The sequence below is a fragment of the Leptonychotes weddellii genome, chromosome 2, assembly GCF_054177405.1.
Source record: "Leptonychotes weddellii isolate Sample4059 chromosome 2, ASM5417740v2, whole genome shotgun sequence".
Taxonomy (NCBI): Eukaryota; Metazoa; Chordata; class Mammalia; order Carnivora; family Phocidae; genus Leptonychotes; species Leptonychotes weddellii.
The window spans coordinates 61,094,696-61,109,784 of record NC_138370.1 but is presented as its reverse complement, the minus strand read 5'-3'; the positions used below and the strand labels follow the sequence as shown (position 1 = coordinate 61,109,784).

General features: G+C 38.3%; 1 protein-coding gene across 1 annotated transcript; it reads right to left on the bottom strand.

The window, feature by feature from the left end:
• Positions 1–130: 130 nt before the first annotated feature.
• Positions 131–14,857, bottom strand: MAP9 (microtubule associated protein 9). Its single transcript, XM_081811608.1, has 7 exons — positions 14,700–14,857; positions 13,495–13,648; positions 12,638–12,722; positions 11,189–11,509; positions 4,928–5,157; positions 2,147–2,240; positions 131–621 (listed from the first exon to the last, which is right to left on the bottom strand). Exons 2-7 carry the CDS (start codon positions 13,567–13,569, stop codon positions 371–373), a joined length of 1,056 nt encoding a protein of 351 aa, XP_081667734.1. The 5' UTR covers positions 13,570–13,648; positions 14,700–14,857; the 3' UTR covers positions 131–370.
• Between the last annotated feature and the right edge of the window lie 232 nt (positions 14,858–15,089).

Here is a 15,089-nt window from a genome sequence, read left to right as displayed (position 1 = left end):
AATAAAAAAAATAAAAATGATATCTAAAGGAGTAACTTTCACTAATTCAAAGCCTCAGAAATTGTTCCAGATAGCTGCATTTTTTAACATGAAGACCTATAGAAACTTACCCACTTAACAGTTTGTATTTCTGAGATATTTAAGAGTATATTATGATCATATACGTTTGATAATTTTTAAAGAAATACTGACTTATATTCACTGTAAACCTTCCCCGAAGTAAAATTCTACTGATTCTATTGTCTACCTAACAATATACTGTTATCAAAAGATGAGTTTTCCACAGACGATTCAAAAGTACATAATGTGGCAGATAAAATATTTAAAAGGTCTATTTTGAGTTTAAAGCTGTAGTATAAAAGGTATAATTTCATATAAATACCTTTGAAGATTCCGTTGTGTCAGTAGATATTAAGATACTCTGAGATTTCAATAGTGGTGGATCAACTGTTAAGTCATTCATAATCAGTTCAGCTTTCTCCTTTTCTTCTTCAAGGTCATCAGTAATCACTTGACTTTCCTGGGATTTCTCAGTTGGAGTAGTAACAAAGTCTATCAAAAATGAATTCTCTTCATTTTCATTTGATTTCATGTGGTTTTCAGGGAGTTCTTCATTCTGATCTATTTTGAGACAGAGTCACAAAACTAAAACTCTCTTCTGAACTACTAAGGTGGGTAACAGATTCATTTGCTTTCTACTAAATGAGGATTGTTTATAATCTCTTTGTCTTGCAGAATAAAATACAAGGAGAGCTATTATATTCAACTTGAATAAACTTTTCTCCAAAGGGATCTACGAAAGAGAAAATGGCTACTCAATCTACTAAAACATTTGACGTACCTAATACTTAGAAAAAAACATCATATTAGTAAAGAGAATGGAATAACTACCCTAAACCAAAGACACACCAAAAGCTCCTGTTGACGATAAACCAGGTAAGCAGGACGGCACTATCTATTCTCTTCAAAGCCTGTGTTTCTTAGCTGGAACAAGAGGCTGTGTAAGCAGAAGGCACACATCTCTGTTACCATAGGTACAAGTGGTGCAGTTGTAAACCTGTAGAGGTGCAGGAGAGCCAAGAACTCATGCAGTTTCAGAAGAGTCATCACACAGGACAAAGTTTTATTCCTGCTGAGATGCAGTGTTGCCTCTGAGGCCTGCCTTTAGCAACAGGCATTAAAGGTGGCGCCTATTGCTCTTCCCTTTCGTGCTCCAAGGGACAGTCTCAGGCTCTGGCACGAGAAGATTCAGTTTTGCTATCACAGAACTGCTTCCATTATTCTGTCTACCCCACTTTGGAATGTTCGAAAGAAAGAAATCAGTCATCACCAACTTTCAGTTACTACTAAGAGCCACCTACTGGCCAACTTTGGATCTTTATTGTCAAAGTCTTAATTCTGCTGCTTTCATTACAGCCATTTTTGAAACTTGTTTTGAAGTAAGCGGGATTTAAAATAATTTTGTAATTAGAGTTAGACATTTTCATTTGGAGAGCACTCATGACTCCCAAGTATCAGTAATGGATTCAGTAAATGCGTTCAGTAAAAAGAACAAGGACTGTGGAGCCAAAGATTCAAATTATGGCTCTGTCACTGACTTTGGGTATGTTTCCCAATATCTTTGCATTTCAGTTTTTTTCATCTGTAAAATGACAAATATTATACTACACAGTAAGCAGTTAATAAATGTTACACATCTCAGTCCTAGAGACAGCGATGCGTTTTAGCTCTAAATTATCAGTCTATGGATCTCATTAAGCTATAAGTCCTAGGACTAAGGAAAGAAATACATTGACAACTCACCCCTCACACTTACTGCGTGCTTACTGTGGTACTGTTCTCAGTGCTTTACATGTATCGTTAACTCATTTAGTTCTCACAGCCACTGTGTGGGGTAGGTTGCTCTTATGATCCCCATTTTAAAGATCAGTATACAGGGCCAGAGAGATTTGTTACTCTGCTCTTGGAACTGTGTCTAGTTCTGCATCTAAAATCACATGGTTAGTAAATAGCACAGTTGGGACTAAAACGGAGGCAAATACAAACCTGTCATTCCTATAACTATGTATTCTTTCTTTTACAGATAGGATTCTAAGTAATATAGAGTTCACACATAAACTAAGCTGTAATATTTTGATATAACCACCTTTTACGGATGCTTTCCCCCCAGATCCTGGTGAAAAGGAATCTCCAAGACTTTCTTTAAGGGATGATGACGATAAACTTGTCAGACATGGATCCTGTTTAAAAAAAAAAAAAAAAAAGGATTTACTATGTAGGTGTAGTTCTTAAGATTTGTGGTAGGGCAACAGCATTATTAAGACAATTTTATAACTCTGAAATCATCGTAATTAGGAGTTTGTTGCTGAAACACCAAAAGCATTAAGCCTATGGAGGCTAACATGCTTTACATTCAAACCTTGGGGTCTTGAATAAAAGGGGTCACTAAAGAGCTATTCTAGTTCTTGAACCGACATCTCGATATTTGTTTTCAGTGATTTTCAAAACTCGTGCTCTCAAATCAAATCTCATAAATATTTGAGACAAGGATTTGATATCTTTTTCTCTAATTCTTATTTCTAAGAAAGCATAAAGGAGACGGTAGGCAAAAACCCTTGGTGTCAAATATTACTATTCGTCCAAATGAAAGCAATTTATAAAACCAAGTAGCCAGCTACTACCAAATATTTAGCTAGAAAAAGTACAGATTTCATGCACTTGAGTTTTCCTTAAAATTCTGAAAATTATATCTGAAATGAAATAATTATATTTGTGTGCCTGAACTAAACATCTCTTTAGAGAATAGTAATCTAGCCTAAAGTTGATGGTATCATAATGTAAGAAGTTTGGCTTTGTTGTATAAATAATAAATTCTATTTTTCATTTCCACAATATTTTATAGTACAAAGACAATTATTTGTCAAAAGCAATAAATAGAAACCATCTCGGAAGATGGCAAAAGAGCTGAAACACAGGACACTATCTTGAGAGACAAAGCTTTGCAGAGGAGACTGGCAAATTAGTAGCTTTCTGCCTGAGTGCATTCACCCGTCTGTGCAGCTCAAGTGGTACAAGGTTACAGCCTTACTGGACTAGCTTAAGGGAGCAGAAGATAGAGTTTAGGACGAGAAGATCAGCCAGTAAGTTTGAGAAAGAGCTGCAGTGGGCATGAACCCCCAAATTTGCCTATTAAACTCACCCAAAACCCTTTGTTCATCTATGCATGGCATAGAAAAGACATCAGAAAATATCCTGTGAAATCATAGCAATTAGAAACTGAAAGAACTAAGCAGAGATTTCTGTTGATACCCATGGCAAGGGAGACAGAGTTGGGAATTTCAGTCCAGCCACAATATCTGTATACTAAAACACATATTCAGAGGAACATAACAGAATCGAGAATCTCTATAACATATCATTCATAATATCCTGTATTCAATCAAAAAGTTACTAAATGGTGAAGAAATGGAAAATGGTGGCACATACTCATAAAAAAAAAAAACAACAACGCCAAAACCCCAAAAACAGTCCTCAGGATCCAACCTAGAGATGACCCAGATGTTGCAATTAGTAAACAAGGACTTTAAAGTAGGTATTATAAATATGTTTAAGCACTTAAAGGAAATGCATGTATGGAAGCTGACACAGATGGGATCTTAAAGATACGAAAAATACAAACAAAAACCAAAAAACCCAATGGACATTATAGAGTTGGAAACTACAATATTGAAATAAGAAATTTGCTGGATAGACAACAGCAGATCGGGGATGGCAGAACAGAGCAGTGAACTTGATGACAGAGCAATACAAATTATTCAATCTGAAAAACAAAGGGAATAAAGACTGAAGAAACATGAACAGAATTTTAGAGATCAGATGAGACATATCAAAGATTTCAGTCCTAAAAGGAGAGAAAAGAAAACTAGGGCAGGAAAAATATCTTAAAACTTCCCATTTTCATAGAAATTATCAGTTTATAGATCCTGAAACCTCAATGAAATCCAGTTTATAGATCCCGAAAGCTCAATGAAGTCCAAGCGGAATAAATATTTTTTAAAAACCCACACCTAGGGTGCCTGAGTGGTTCAGTCGGTTTAAGAGAGGGGGCCAAGCATTCCCCCCTAATAACAATACATAGTAAACTCTATGATGAAATCCTGAAGAGTCACATTTACTCCCATTCTGGCAGATCCCCCAAAATACAGGACAGTGTCATGATCATTCAATATACCCTTGTTGAGTGAATAAAACCAAGTGAATAAAATGACACTGGCTATATTGTCCTTAGCCATAGATTATATAACTCAAAGATACGTGAATAAAGCTATAAATTCTTATGATGAAAGATAGACAGTATTGCGTCTATTCAAAAGGGCAACATTTTTTTTTCACATTCTACTTTCTCTGAAATCGGATGATGCATTTTATAATACTGGTGTATTATAGATTAATTGGCAGAGTTTTCTTCTTTCTTAGCAGTACATAAAATAATGCTACATCTTTGCCATATCTTAGAGTTGGTGAAGTTTTAGACTCAATGGAATATTGTATATTAAAAAAAAAACTCTTTAGGGGCACCTGGGTGGCTCAGTCTGTTAAGGGTCTGCCTTCGGCTCAGGTCGTGATCCCAGGGTCCTGGGATCGAGCCCCGCATCGGGCTCCCTGCTCAGTGGGAAGCCTGCTTCTCCCTCTGCCTCTCCCCCTGTTTGTGCTCTCTCTCTCTGTCAAATAAATAAATAAAATCTTAAAAAAAAAAAAACCTCTTTAGATTATTTCCCTATCAATTGCTGAAGAAAACATGTATAACACACACATAAACATACGCACACGCGCGCACACACATGTACACAAATACTCTTTTTTCCATAATCAGGCGCAAAGACCTCAGTTGAAGAGCACAATTCAGCGGTTCAACAGTAGTGCTAACCTCTGGATCGAGGGTTCCGGAGAATGATTTTTTCTCAGCTTCTAGTTGACTGTCACTTAGCTTTGGAAGGGGGGGCGGTGCAGAGTGTGCCTCCAATTGTTCATGGAGGACAGTTGTCTTATCTTCTCCTAGCCCCTCTTTCACGTCCCCAGGGCTGTGTTTCTTCAACATGCCCCGGGGCCGAGGTGAAGGCTTAAAGGGGTTGTTTGTGTCAAGGCCCCTGCTGCTTTCTGTTGAAAAAACAAACCATTTTAACGTGGGCGTACAAAACAATGCCCATGACTTCCCTCCCGTGCCTATGCACCGCGGCTCTCTGTCCTGGGCAGTCCTTCTCTACACAGGGCTCCCGTAAGCACAAATAAGCAATAGTCCGTAAACCAATTTTCTTCTTTAAAAGTAGCTGCCATCCTGGAAGGAACTAGTATACTTGTTCCTTGTGACACTTGTTACAAGTTAACTCTTCGATTTTACGAACTCTCATAGCATTCGAGAAAAAGTAAAAAACAGAAAACAGAACCCCAGCTGTGCCCCAGTTTCTGCCTCTATAACAGGAGGGGGGCTCATCCATAAACCTGCAGTGAGGGCTGCCAGGCCCCGTACACATTACTCACATTACCGGACTTCCTAATCAAGACAGTGACAATGGCCCTGTCCAACGATTTTACAGGATGGGAGGGGAGGTGGTTCTAAACAAAAGAAAAGTCCAAGAGAAAGGTAAGTTCTGTTCCAAGTATGAGGATGATGTGAGTACTGGGGACAGAAGTGCTCGCTCTCCCAGGACGGAGGAATGAAGAACTCCATTTATGAGCTGCAGTTCTCTGAGTCCATAAAACTTCCCTGGAGTTATTGAAACTTCTCAGTTACTATTTCCATTACTTCCAAGTTTAAAACAACAATCTAATGCTGGTATACTTCCAGCCCTCAAAACACAAGAAAGTTTTCTACCTAAATTTTTGCCTAAATTTTACCTGTTATGCATATTCATTTCTCCATTGTTTACCAGTGTTTTCTTCCCACAAAACTTCAAAACTGAAATAATCACCACCTTCCTCCTCTTTATCTACACATGGGCTTATGAATGCTACTAGAAGATTCCAACATCATACCGAGCTGGCACTGCTATAAATGCTTCATTGGCAATTTTAGCTGTGGTCTAAACTCTGGCCAAATGTTCAAGCCATCCCGGATTCCTCCCTCTGTTCCCCCCGTATCCAACGCGTCAGCATACCCTACTGATTGTTCTTGCTACATCTCTCATTTATCCCACTTTCTGCATCCCCACCGTCAGCGCCTCATCCGCTCTTTCCTAGATTCCTGCCTCAGAGGTATTTATAAAATGAAAATCAGATCCCAAGGCTCCTCTCCACAAAATGCCTCAATGGCTCCCCAGCGTCCAATCCTACAGAACAAGAGCTTAAGTGCCTGTGAACAAGATACGAGGTCTTAACGGTCTTCTCGCTGGCTGCTGGCGCTGCCTCGTCTGCTGGCACACCCCCTTTGGAATCTGTGTTCTGGAAGTGCCGGGCTCCCTGCTGTCTCGCGGCTGCGCCGCAATCCCTCTTGGTACCATACTTTTACCCAAGCCGATCCCTCCGCCTAGAATGTCTGCTTCCTGCCTCTTCTCCTGACAAATGCTTGCATGTCATTTGAGCCTCAGTGTAAGCAGAATATTGTATAATGCCTGAAAGAAGGTGTTGAGTCAGTTTTTGTTAATTGTGGTAAGAACACTTAACCACAGATCTACCCGCTTAACAAATTTTAAGCGCACAATACAGTATTGTTAACTAAAGGATCGGTGTTGTACAGCAGATCTCTGGAATACATTCACCTTGCGTTAAGTGAAACTTTACATCTATTGAAGAGCAGCTCCCCTCTTCCTCTCCCCACAGCCCCCGGAAACCACCATTCTACCTTCCGTCTGTATGAGTGTGCCTATTTCAGGTATTTCATATCTGAATCTTGGCTCTGACACTTACTAACATTGTAACCTTACACAACCATATAACCCTCCACAGGCTCATCTTCCCATTTGGTAAAATGAGTTAAGAATTCCTAAGGCACCTGTGGGACCTGGGTGAAAAATAAAGTGCATAGCACAGTACCTGACTCATGGTAAGTGCTCAGTGAACATTAATAACTGTGATAAACTTTTCTTTTTCTTTCTTTTCTTTGTGTTCTTTTGTTTTTTGTTTTGTTTTTTTGGTTTATCACTCCTGTTTCTTCAGGGTAGTTTCTCCTCTTCTCCATCTTTATAATTCTAGTGGGTGAACAAAGATTTCCTCCATACCTCAATGAGAAGGGTGGGCCCCCAATGCATACCAGCCTCCCAGCTTATCACAGAAACTTCTCCCCTGTCCACAGCAGGAGGTCAGGTCAGTATTTTTCTATTTAGAGTTGGAGGATATGCCTTTAAGGTCATGAAGCTGGAAGGATATCATTTGGGGACTACTCCTGCCAAGTGAAGGGATGTCTGAGACAAACAGACCAATATAGGTCCAAAATATAGGAGACCAAAAATATAGGACCAAGGGATGGAGTAACTGGGCCAGTGACAGGGGTGGGAGGAGACAGTGAGAAGGCCTGGGAATCAGGGAGGTAAGACAAAAGTAGAGAATCCAAATGACATGAAAGTACTGTTTCCAACTTAATAACACCTAAAGAGAGGTCTTCTCACATCCGTGCTCAATAAGGTGATAAATTCTTCTTTCCACTGAAGTTTGAGTTGAGTCATTTACAACCAAGACTCCTAACTAGGGGTACCATTATTTGTCAGTTACAACTATTTTGCCATTTCCTCCCGAAAGCCTTCCCTGATGCCCTCAGGTAAATTTAGTTGCCTACTTTCCTGTGTTCTTACTACACCTTTTATATACCTTCACATTAAACTGCAAAGTCTTTGCTATGGTCTGAATGTTTGTGTATTGCCCAATTCTTAGGCTGAAATCCTAACCACAAAGGCGATGGTATCAGGCGGGAGGGAGGTGATCAGGTCATGAGGGTGGAACCTTCAAGAAGGGGATTATAAAAGAGCCTCCAGAGAGCTCCCTTGCCCCTTCCACCACCAAAGATACAATGTGAAGTCCGAGACCTGGAAGAGGGCTCTCACCTGACTATGCTGGCACTATGATCTCAGACTTCTAGCTTCTAGAACTGTGAGAAATAGGTTTCTGCTGTTTAAAAACCCATCTAGTCTATGGTACTTTGATACAGTGGCCCAAATGGATTAAGACAGTCTTGGAGGATTGGTATTATATCTTTTTTTTTTTTTTTTGGTACCATGCCTTTTTAATGTCATATTCTTAGTTATCATCACAGTGCTTGTAACATAGTGAAAGAAACTGTATTCATAATAAATATGTACAGAAAAATAAAATGATCTGCTTATGAACAAATGCGAAATAATAATAGCATTTAGAAAAGTGCTTAATTTACGCCAGATTGTTCTAAACACTTCAAATATATAAACTTATTTAATTGTCTCAAACCACTAGTGCAGGTTCGACTATTATGCCCACCTTACAGACAAATAAAATGAGGAACAAAGAGGTTGTGTGCTCATGGTCATAAACTCTAGTTTGTGGGATTAAAGCAAGAGCACCCTGGATCCAAAGTTCATGACTTTAGTCATTTTAATGTTAAAATAAAAGCAATATACCCTGTAAAAATTACTTTCTGCAATCACTCCCCATGTGACAGTTACTCAATAAAGTGAAAGAGTCTAGTTATTGCACTTTTAACAAAAGACAAGCAAGAACAAAGGAAACTTTCAGGTTCCAATATTTTTATAAAGCATTAATTGCTACTCTGCAATGTGTTACCACATTAAAAACATTAAGTTCCAAACTTTGTAAGAAAAAGTCTAAAAATTTAGAAAAGGATAAAACTTAGCTTGTGAACCACACTCTTTCTTTCATGAATGAATCACTCACTTATTCATTTATACATTAAAATACTTATTGAAATGTATTGTATATGCCAGGCACTAACCACTAATCTCAATTTTTTTTCTTCAATCTGAAGAGCCTAGGAATAATGACTTTAATATATTTTATACCAAAATTCCACTCCCAGAAGTATTGTCAAGTTTTCAGAAAGAAAAAATACATCTATACATTTTCAAAATGCTTTCTTTTATAATTAAGTGTAAATGATTACCTGTTTTTGGTAATTATTTTTATATAACGTATAGTAAATTGCCAATGGCTAATGATTTTAAAAATAAGCATTGCACATTTGTGTATAGTATTTAGAATCCTGGTGCCATCTTGTGGTTTAGAGACAGCATTTCTCTATTCATTTTAATTTGTCACAGGTTTAGTATTTAGAATCCTGGTGCCATCTTGTGGTTTAGAGACAGCATTTCTCTATTCATTTTAATTTGTCACAGGTTTTTTTTTAAAAAAGGTATTAAATAGGTGGATTATTGATGATTATCTACCATAAAGTTCTAATTATATACTTCTACCTATATCAGACCAACTTTTAGGTTCTGTATGCTTACACTTTCTTATTTACCTAATGAAAAGCTTTTTAGAATCAAGACAAATAGGATAAATATAATCCACAAAAATAGATTTCTGAAGTCACTAGGACTAGGAAACACTGTTCTATCCTTCTTAAAAATTCCCTGTTAATATTTCTTTATTAATGTCTCCAAGAAGTTCTCTCACAAAGAAATTACTTTAAAATTTCTATAGTTCTGTGTTTTTCCAATAATACCAATGCACAAACTGTAGAAGGTACTTTGGGAAATGGTGAACTACTAGATTATTCACCAAGTTCCATTATGTTCCCTTTCTCTCTATTTTTGGTACTATTTAGTACACTGGGAAGGTACATTTCAGCAATTTAATTCTGTTTCATTATGCCTTGTGCTTATATTTTTGGTAGAATTGTATAGTTCCTGAGATACACTTCAATAGATTCTCAAAACAATTCTGTAGAACAAGAAGAGCAGGTTTTATCCTCCTCCTCACGAGGACAATAAGGCCTACTCTATTCACCAAGGTCACGTATAATTAACATATGGTGGCTTTTCTCCTAATAGTCCCTGCTCTGTTCATATTTGAAAGTTAGTGAGATTGTGGGGGAAGGAGTGGTTCCCTAATATATGTCTGAAATAAAGTTCTGTCTGATGTTACCAGTGATATCTAATATGTGAAGTATGAATATTTACCAGTAGAGTATTTAATGATGATATAAAGAAAAGAAATTTTTATGAAGGTTAGTATCGACTAATATTTTTTCTACAAAACAGGAAAAAATGACTAGAAGGCATCAAACCCTTAAACTTCTATGCCCCTGTTTCTGTGTGGTGGCTCAGGGGACCTCAGAGAGGCTGGTTCCTGCTTCACTCCATCTTTGCTTCATTGTGCCTACAGCTCAATAGAATTGTGGAGAAACTACTGTACTCCCAATCACATCAGGAACTCCCCTTCAGAAAACTGAGTTTTAGTGGACTTTCCCAGGGAACAGAGAAACTAAATGGAGATTCTCTTTTCTGAAGGAAAGTTGGAGGCTTAAATAACAACACCAACAACAAAACTCTCTCCCTTCACATATTCAAATGTCAAAAAACAAAACTTTCTCCCTTCACATACTCAAATGTCAAAAAAAATTTTCTGGTAAATGATGACATGGAAATGATTGTTTGAAGGACTAGTTCCTTCCTGCTGTAACTGATTTCTGGAGTGTAAGATGGATCAGAAAGGACTGCATTGCAGTCTCATCCCTAAAAACAAAACTGAAGCCCAAAGGCCTCCAAGCCTGGACCCAGAAGCTTTGGGAGCCATAGCTGTGGATGACAAGGTATTCTGGCCTTCTATCAGGCACCAGCATAGATGCAAGACTGACATGTAACTGGACCTCAGAATTACGAGTTTTCTCTATGGTTCCATTATTTTGATTTATAACTTTAAAACTAAAAAGTTAAGTCTATTTCTTAAATATTTACTAGCTACCATATAAAGATATTTTTTGATTATCTTAAAATAAGTTTTCAAGGGGCACCTGGGTGGCTCAGTGGGTTAAGCATCTGCCTTCGGCTCCGGTCATGAACCCAGGACCCTGGGATTGAATCCCACATTGGGCTCCTTGCTCGGGGAGGGGTGTCTGCTTCTCCTTCTGCCTCTGTCCCTCCCACCACTTGTGCTCTCTCTCTCATTCTCTCTCCCTCTCTCAAATAAATAACTAAAATCTTTAAAAAAATTTAAAAATAATAAATAAGTTTTCAAGAAATGCAATTACAGTAACGTGAATTACCTGTAGATGTGCTTTTGACTGGAAGAATTCTGGGTTTAGGTTTCATTTTCATTTTGTCTTTTTCAATTTCCTGGTCTTTATTTTGAGATTCAGATAAGGGAGTTCCAACCATGTCTCCACAACCATCAGGTGCCATTTCCTCATCATTTTTGGTGGAGAATACTGGCTCATCTTTCATTATGTCACTGTTTGATTTCTTGGTTTTCAAAAAAGACAGTTTTGGAGAATTCTTTTCTTCATCATCTGATAAATGGAAATCATTCATTTTTTTCTTCTCTGAATTTTCATCTACTGAGGTGTCAGAAAAATCACCTAAGGAAACTGAAAAATGGAAGAGAAAAAATGTTTTCAATAGTCTCTTTTAAAGTTGTGAAGGTTACAGAAATCAAAAAGATTACCCTAAAGACTAGAAATGAATTTACAACCATGAAAGGATGCAAGTATCTGCAGCTCTAAAACACAGCTAACTTAGGCAGTTTTTATTGCTATTTATGAAATAAAAATTTCAATTTCATTAATTTATTCAAAACTTACTTATTGAATGTGAATTGTGTGTCAAACCCTCCGCTTACCCTGAGAAGTCATTCAAAGGTTCCTCAAAATAACAATGGCATAGGATATTTAAATTAGGTTTTGGACTGTAGCGCTTTTATTTGCAAACGACTTCACTATATAAAATCAAAAACAATGGTAAGTAGAAGAATTTTACTAGTTATTAGCTAATTATATTATTTTCCATAAAAATTTTGGTACTACAATTTCATCCATACTAGAGTATTACGTTTTACTGTGAGAAGAGTATTAAAGAATGCCAACTTAACTATATAGCAATGCTACAACTACTGTTCTGATTATTTTCAGAGAACATTAAAAATCATTCACTGAATACTAACATACAAAGCACTGAATTTCAAGTTTAGAATTGTGTGTGCTTACACCTGAAACCTAAAATGTTAATATTTTTACATAATCAAAAGAGACCAAATTAAGTCATACCAGCACTGATATACTAGGTTTTTAAAACTGAGCCCCTATTACAGCCAAAAACATCTGATTTACAAAAAGCATTACAAAAGTGATTCTGACATGCACCAAAGTTTAGTTCTCTGGGCTCTAGTTTTTAATTCGCTATAGGGTCTCACAGGGTTGACACTGGTGTGTCCAACATGGTTTACAACAGACAGGCAGCCTTTTATTTCAAACCTGCTATCGGTTAATTTATATTTTCAGTATACACCGTTCAGAAACAAAGACAATCATACAACTTCTTCTTGAAGATTACAAGTGGCTTTTTACTCATTAAAAAGTTGGAAATTTAAAACCAGTGTATATACAGCTATTATTTTAACGTGTATATACAGCTATTATTTTATTTTGAAGGGATGAGCTAAACATAACTAAGGAAGCAAAAAGAGGAAAAGTGGTTTACTTTTCCATATTCACACATACCAACGTCATCACTGTCAAAGTCATCTGAGTATTCGGAACTCCTTTGCCTGGCTGAGCGAGCTGTAATTGCTTTTATTAGCTCATCCTGAAACGAGATAATTAAAATCAATATCCACCCAAACACAGAGTTCTCATATTTAGAATTAATTCTTTAAACAAACAAGTTTTGGTTAATAACTGCTTTCAAACTCAGGTTTCATTCATATAATGACTATTCAATGAAAGCCCACCTTATGCCATGCACCCAAGCCCTCAGACTCAATATGTAACATCACAGACAAGTTCCTCCTCCTTATGGAGCTTACAGTTCAATTGGAAGAGACAGGCAATATCAAATAAATAAATTACAGGGTGTAATTAGGGGGGGGAGAATAATAAACAAGACAGGACTCAATTTAGACAGGATTTATTACAAACTGGCATTTCGGAAGAAACTGGTACTTTTTAAGATCTTTTGTTTTAGCACATTGCAGTAATAAATATAATTAATACTGCAAACTTAGAGGCTGAGTTCAAATGGTGGTGACTGGATAGAGAAAACTGAAATGTTATTATAACAGAAAAAAAAAATATGCAAATTTGAAGTTGCTATATAACTTAACTTTTAAAAGTTGAGTTAAACTTTTAACTTAGTAATAACTTAGTAGTGAAGCTAGTTAAGTAGTCTGAAAGCCACACAGAAGAGTTGGTAATACCGGAGGCTAAACATGATCAACTGCAAAACCTCCACAGGAATGTAAGATATACTCCTGCATTATACAGGGCCCTTTCTAGAATCATTTCAAGTCCAACATTGCTAATACAGTGTTTACTTTTAAAATCACTCAAAATAAAAAAAATCTTTTGAAATACTTTACCTGGAAAGTAGTCCTTTTGGTGACTTTTGGACTCTTTGTATAAGCCAAAGTTGTGCTAAAAACTTCATCAGACATAGTGTTTTTTTTGTTTTTTACTCTTTACCTTTATAAAACAGCTAATAAATAATTGGAATAATTCAAACTCTGATGGTGTCTGAAATATACAAAAAACAAATCAGACTTGTTTGCAAACTTGAGAATTTCTATTACTACCCTTTAGTGCTAAAAAAAAAAAAAGAGCGAGGGCGCCTGGGTGGCTCAGTCGTTAAGCGTCTGCCTTCGGCTCAGGTCATGATCCCAGGGTCCTGGGATCGAGTCCCACATCTGGCTCCCTGCTCGGCAGGAAGCCTGCTTCTCCCTCTCCCACTCCCCCTGTTTGTGTTCCTGCTCTCGCTATCTCTCTCTCTGTCAAATAAATAAATAAATGAGCGAACAATTAAGAAAAGCATCTCATGAACATTGTACTACATATTCACTTAAATATGTAGAGTTCTTCTAAAGAAATATAAAATTTTCACGAGTTTATTATCAAAAAAAGAAAAGTCAAATTGAAGTTATCCTAAAATAGTTTTGCAATTATTTTAAGGATGAGCAAATAAACGACTGCAACAGCTTAGTATGATAAAATGTTGCCAATTAAAATGCAACACCTTATTTTTCCCGTCTCTTCCATTCAAGAAATATAACATTGCCCATGAAACAGCCATACCTTATTTGAAAAAGACTACTAAGGAGATCGGCAGCATAAAAGATACAACTAGAAGGACAACCAAAACAAATAAACAAACAAAAGCTTGCGTACAGCTCTAGTGAAAGACAAAAATCAATAATGCTAAACTGCAATAGCGACGTTTTTGTTTTTTTTTTCTCCAGTCGCTCTTCCCTCTCACAACAGTGCTCATGGGGCTAGATAAAACAAAACGAAGCTTCCATGATAGGCAGCATTAAAATCGCTGCACGAATGGGCCCGTGAACTTTTCTCGTGCTCGGAGTCGAGGCCTGGGCCTCAGCCACCTCGCCGTCCGCCGCAGCGCGCGCCCGGGGCCCGCTCCCGCCCAGCCGGGTGGCCCTCGGGTCCCAGCCGGCTCCGCACAGCACCGCGCCGCCTGCCCGCCCGCTCCCAGCACTCTCCAGGCCCGTGCAAACCGAGCGCTGTCCACGTCCCGTTCCTCCGAGACCCCCCAAGACCCGTGTTCTGTACCCACCTCAGCCGATCCTCGATGGGCTCCCGCTACCCTAAGGACTGAGCCCCTGGCCTCCGGCAGGAGTCTCTCGCAGGGACCTGGGCCTGCCGGCTCTGGGAGACTGGCACTGAGCTGAGCAAAGGGGAGGGACTAAAAGCGGAGATGGGAGACGGTTGCTAGGAAACCGCGTCTCCGGAAGGAAGTGACTTCCCTACCGCCAGGTCTCCCGGGTACCCAACACCGCTCTTCCGCCTGACGCGTCCCTGAGGCAATCGCCCAGACGAAGGAAATGACATCACCCCTTTGGGTCCCGGGAAAGGGGTGCATTATCGTCTACGGTGCTACAGCTGTTGCCTAGGAGACAGGACCCTCCCGCTCCCACCCGGAACCAAGAGCCTTGAGCTTTCTAGT

Excerpts from the sequence above, each read along its gene's own strand:
- MAP9 (XM_081811608.1), bottom strand. The coding sequence starts at position 13,569 with ATGTCTGATGAAGTTTTTAGCACAACTTTGGCTTATACAAAGAGTCCA. Across the intron at positions 2,241-4,927 it reads CCGGAACCCTCGATCCAGAG|GATCCATGTCTGACAAGTTT; the intron begins GTTAGCACTACT and ends TTTTTTAAACAG. Across the intron at positions 622-2,146 it reads GGGGAAAGCATCCGTAAAAG|ATCAGAATGAAGAACTCCCT; the intron begins GTGGTTATATCA and ends GTCTCAAAATAG.